The sequence below is a fragment of the Limulus polyphemus genome, unplaced genomic scaffold (genome assembly GCF_000517525.1).
Source record: "Limulus polyphemus unplaced genomic scaffold, Limulus_polyphemus-2.1.2 Scaffold6952, whole genome shotgun sequence".
Classification (NCBI taxonomy): domain Eukaryota; kingdom Metazoa; phylum Arthropoda; class Merostomata; order Xiphosura; family Limulidae; genus Limulus; species Limulus polyphemus.
In genome coordinates, this window is record NW_013672562.1 from 5,049 (window position 1) to 11,276 (window position 6,228).

Here is a 6,228-nt window from a genome sequence, read left to right on the forward strand (position 1 = left end):
TGTCGTTAAAGTTTCGTTGGAACAAAGTTACGGAAAGTTAATTAACAAACGGAGACGTAACAATACTAAATCTCTTATTAACTGTGTCAATGTAAAATGAAGTAACGAGACTGGACACAAAGTGTAATAAAAATTGATAATATTTATTCAACTCTAAACACAAACAAAGTATGTGTGTGCATTTTGTTACTCACACGGGACGATCGACTTTACTATATCACTGATTACTGAAGATCACGTTCCCGATTACAATTACCAAACGACTTTCCAGATTCATACTGACCAAACAAGATGTTCCTTGACTTTCCAGATTCATACTGACCAAACAAGATGTTCCTTAACACGTAAGAAACCCTACATTTACCTAGATTACAATTACCAAATGACTTTCCAGATTCATACTGACCAAACAAGATGTTCCTTAACACGTAAGAAACCCTACATTTACCTAGTGCTACTTGTAATACTCAAATGACTGGTCATTTTCATTACAACATTAGTGGGACTGTAACCTCTAATTTATCCCCTAAACAACCGTTTAAAAACATTGATGCCGAATCCTTAAACATCATATCATATTGAGCATTATCATTCCCAAGTAAAAACAATGCCAAGCCCAGTATACATAACTATATCCAATTACTTTATTTATTCTTTAACGTTTGCTACATGCTACGTTCACAGATAGGCCCAACTTCACAACTAACGTCTCAACGGAAATCCTGAAACTAATGTAAGCCTAACATACTTGTAAATTTACTTGTAAAATATCCTGGCTAATCGATTAATAATAAACTTACTGACTAATTGAATTGCATGCAAATAGACAAAATTAATAAATCTCACTATGTAAATCACTATCAAACATTGAGCTGATAAACTCATTAAAATATTGAAAATATAGCTTACACAATATATTTTCTTTAAAACCTGACTTACATTCTTGAAACACACACATGTGAGCGAATTTTTGTTAATTGCTACATTACCAATCATACATTGAACGCCAGGTTTGGCTGAAATTGGGCTATTCTCTGTAATAACATGTCTTTTCCATTATTCTTATTTGTAACATTATCCAACTTCAACACACAAAAGGTAAGTCTAATAATAAACTACCCCACTGGTACAGCGGTATATCTACGGACTTAACTACTAGAACCGGGTTTCGATACTCGTGGAAGGCAAAGCACAGATAGCCTAATATGTAGCTTTGTGCTCAACCACAAATAAACTAATAATAAACGGTCTTTTGTCCTTTTGAGTTTAAATAAATAACCCTGCATGGTTATTTTTTATTTAGCATAAAGCTACACAATGGTTCTGTTCACTGTGGGAAGTAAACCCTGGAAACTTACCTCTAACTAACCGGGAGATAACCTGGATAGAAAATTTTCCCAGGGAATTGAATGACAAATGGTACTTATATTCTTTCTCTGTATTGTTTTTACATTATGCCAACTATTTGTTCTATAATTCAACTTTATATTTTAGGTTATGGTTTAAGATGGAAGAAAGCAAAATTGTGCCTTTCTTCCCAAACTTCAAATTTGAGACAGTTTTTTTTTATGCTATAAAATATAATTCTTTGTTTATATATATATATATTGCGATATCTCACGCGTGATGGCACACTGTTTGAGAAGATGGCGGCCGTTTTTGAAGGTGTTGTTGTAAGTTCATTGTTTGAAAATGGTGAAACAACGCGAAAGTGTTCGGTTCCTTTAACACTTGGTATTTATGATGAGGCAGAATGCGTAATATTGAAATTTAGAAACGGTAGGACTTATTTTTAGTATTCTTGATGTTTTCATTATAAAACGCTTTAATTTCATTAGATCTTGTTAAGCCTAACATATTATAATATCAATATTGTGTAAAACTGGTACAAGTTATAGAGCGTAGTACTACTGCTAGTACTAGTAAGTAGTACTTCTACTAGTGATTGGTACTTAATATAGTTAGGGCTTAGTTGCAACTGTTTAGCATACTTTGTCATAAAAACTTAAATTCATCATGTCTAGTGCCTGTCACAACTTTAATTTACAATGGTATTGTCAACACACACACTCACAGTAATGGCTATTTAGGTTACACCTGCCACAGAAAAAATAAAAGCTTTCAAAATCTAGGGAGGATCAGGTGGCACATTACCTTGGAATAATTTAAATCCAAAATAGTATTATTTTGTTGCATTCTTACACATGAATTTATTGATGACTTCTATAACGATTGCCATTAAAATTTATAATAAATTAACATATTCCTCTTTAGATGAAGCAAAAAATGGCAATCATGTATATGTGAAAGTACAATAAAAAAATTTAAATTTTATAAAGAAAAGTAGGAATCAATATATACATGTAACCTAGCTATCTGTGGAAATATAGAAAGTTTTAATGCAAAATCAAAACTACTGAAACTGCATTACTTAAAATTTGAAAAATTGTATATACTTTGGCTCAGACTAAAATAATTTCAATGATTTGCCAAAGTAGGGATGACATTTTTTAAATTTAAGTAACTCAATATTTTTAGTTTTGTCTTTCTTGTTTCAGTACTTTTTTGTAACATTAGAACTGTGTATATTACTATAGCTTGCTAAGTTATGTATATATCAATTCCCCCTCATCTCTATAAAATTAAGAATTTTTTTATTGTATTTGTTTCTTTTTTATTAACTATATTTTTGTGTGCCAGCAATATCTAGTGTGGGGGTAATCTATTACCTGATTTGATTTTATTACTCATCAGGATCTTTACAAACCTACCCTAGAATCTAATTATATGCCCAAAGTAGCACATCATTATATATATATATACTAGTATTATTTTTGGTACAAGAAAGGAATTATTGGTTTGTCATTTTTTCTGTAAACTTGTGTGGAAAAGTCACTTACTTACGTACTTAAATGAAAATTTGTTGAAATAGTGAAATTTTGATTCATTCCATAAACACGTATATATAGAGATATAGGTGACTCTGTAAGTACAATAAGCTTTGGATTTTGTCGGCCAGTACTGTGAAATAGTCATTGTTAATATTTAGACATTTTAAAGGTGGTTTTAAATGGGCTATTTTTATGGCCACCATTTTGTTTCATCATGATCCCTGCTATTAAGTATTACTGTACTTAATGATAAATTACAAAACTAATAATGGTTGGAGACGGCTCGAATGGGTAATGAAGAAAAATGTTAATATAAGTTTAACATAACAGCAAATGTGCAATGTTTCGACAAGGTTTTGTCATACATAATAACATTCACCTATGAATAGCTCAGTTACTCTACATAATAACATTCACTTAGGAATAGCTCAGTTACTCTACATAATAACATTCACCTATGAATAGCTCATTTACTCTACATAATAACATTCACCTATGAATAGCTCATTTACTCTACATAATAACATTCACCTAGGAATAACTCAGTTACTCTACATAATAATGGTACCTGATGATGATAAAACCTTGTCGAAACATTGTACATTTGCTGTTATGTTAAACTTATATTAAAGTTTTTCTTCATTACCCATTCAAGCCATCTCCAGCCATTATTAGTCTCAAAGTGGGTTCCTCGTCGTCGAATTTGAAACTACAGAACTGTTGTATGCTGTACAAAGTTCTAACCAGGATTTTCCAATTACATGGCATTGAAAAAATTATGAACAATGTTGAAGATGGGGGGGGGTGTCAATTATAGCTGGTGATTTTTCCACTGCTTTCTTCCCCATGATAAGCAGTGGCAAATTATCCAATGATGCCATTAAGAGCTGGCACCCACCCTGTACTGCCATCATCGTCTCCCAATGATGCCATTAAGAGCTAGCACCCACCAACACTCTGTACTGCCATCATCATCTCCCAATGATGCCATTAAGAGCTGGCACCCACCAGCACTCTGTACTGCCATCATCATGATCCAATAGCACTCTGTACTGCCATCATCATGATCCAATGATGCCATTAAGAGCTGGCACCCACCAGCACTTCCAATGATGCCATTAAGAGCTGGCACCCACCTCATGATGATGGCAGTACAGAGTGCTGGTGGGTGCCAGCTCTTAATGGCATCATTGGATCATGATGGTGGCAGTACAGAGTGCTGGTGGGTGCCAGCTCTTAATGGCATCATTGGGAGATGAGAGTGGCAGTATTGTATAGAGTGCTGCCGAAATGTAGTTTTTTTAGGGCTGTGGCCTGTTTTTATTGGACAGCAATTCAGCATTGTATGTTTGTTTTTAATCTTTTACCTGAGCACAAGGTACAAAGTTTCAGTTTTTGGTTCAACTTTACTGTAGACAAAAACTATGTATTTATGTTTAATTAACAAAATCTTAAGCATATTTATTTAATCTGTTGACTTAGATATCAGAATGTACGTGTTGCAGTTTTGATGGTCAGGTGTTTTTTTTTCTTTTTGTCATATACGACTGCTATTTTTGCTTGTCAGATATTACCTTTGGATGTCAGATTTATAATGCAGAGTAAGGTATGTCAAAGGAGCATGCTGACAGAAGGCTGTTGTAGTAATCGCAATTGTCTTTCCAATAAAACTAATTATAGTGTTAAAATGTATGTTACATTCGTGGGCTAGTCTAATAACAGTTTAAATGAGCAGCACAAACTATGTTAAATGTTATAATAAACAGAAGAAATATCAAAGAAAACAACTGGTTTTGTTCTTCCAAAGTTTGAATTTATTTCTTCTGATACTTTACTAAACTTAGCATCCTCAGGCTTTTATGGTCACTGATATCAGGTTATCCAATCTAAATATTATAAATTAGTACTATATCCATTTTTTTTTACCAAAGAAAGCAGACCCAAATTTTTAGGACATTTGTAACTGTCCCTAAAAAAGATTGTAAAGCACTTGACACAGCCCTCTTCCCCCAGAAAAAGCCAGAGGTCCAAAAACTTCTTTGGTGGAGGTTGCAGAGGTAAAGGTTTTGAGAATTTTACTAACATTCTACAAATTAATTCATTTATATCTTTCAAATGTGATATTAGTCTGCTATATGTAATCTTATAATGTACACTTGTATATTTATATTTTTAAGTATACACAAAGAAATCACTGCAGACCACTATTAAGAAAACGTAACTACTTGTTTGGTAAACAAAAAAAAATCACTTCTCTGAAGTATGATTACAATAGCTATAAATCAAGACAATTAAAAAAACATTCATCAGTGAACACTTTGAAAGCCAAGTCAAATTGATAGTTTTTAAAAACAGTTAACTGAAATTCATTGTAATTTCTTTTGTATAGTATTTATATTCCTCCCTCCTATCATAGGCAGGAGGAAATATCTATGTTCTTCAGTGTCATGTGTGACCCAACATCATCCAAAACCAGTCAAATCAGATCATGTGGTACAGCTGTTGTTTGTTTCAGGGTCCATAATGAGGATACAGTTGCATCAAGATTGTAGTTCAACAAAGAAAAGAATAGTGCATTAAATGTGTATCACTTTAGTGAGCTCTGCAGTTTGTTGTTTCTGAGTCTAAACATTTTAAGCTACGTTTGCTAGCTATCCATTATGTAGGTTCCTTTTGTGTTTTATCTTAAAAAAAACATTTTCTACTTTTTAACCAATTCTGTAAAAAATCTGACTTGTTAATTAATCATTTGTGTCTAAGGCATTTTGAAAGTCAAGTTACACAACCTTCATTTGAAAGAAAACATTACCAATTTTCCAGTAATTAGAAATTTCTGCATTATCAAGAGACTTCAGAATCATGCTAGTTAAGCTCAAACTAATACGTTGATAAGTATTCTCAATAGTTTTGGAAAATTCTTGTGTAACCAAAAAGCCTTTCTCTAAAAGTGTTGCCCACTCTTTATAACTACATAATCTTTTTTCTTCAGCAAAAACAAAATTTAAGGAACCTCTCCCACCTTTAAAGTTTGGGAATCTTTTCTTTTTCACCAGTATAACAGTATCTTAAGGTTCCTTATTTGCAAGCTGGTTCATAGTAAAAATTTTAATACTCGTTTTTACAACTGTTTAATTAACTAAATGTTTGCTAGGTGGTGAACTTGAAATATTTTCTTGAATGTTTGGGAGAAATTTAGTGAACTATTGAAAGTATGCATTTTGGGTAATTTTGTTGGTATTTTATTAAAAGCAATGCAACACGTATAAATATCCTCATTTAAAACTTTAATAACCATGGTAAAATGATCATATTCACATCCAACACCAAAAAGTGGCTC

General features: G+C 32.5%; 1 protein-coding gene across 1 annotated transcript in view; it reads left to right on the forward strand.

Moving 5' to 3' along the window:
- Window positions 1–1,637: 1,637 nt before the first annotated feature.
- Window positions 1,638–6,228, forward strand: part of LOC106474212 (histone-arginine methyltransferase CARMER-like) — a gene marked incomplete at its 3' end in the record, with an annotated part of 35,115 nt that continues 30,524 nt past the window's right edge. The window contains exon 1 of the mRNA XM_013934903.2: window positions 1,638–1,779. Coding sequence (XP_013790357.1) covers window positions 1,647–1,779 — 133 coding nt within the window. The remainder of the gene's footprint in view (window positions 1,780–6,228) is intronic.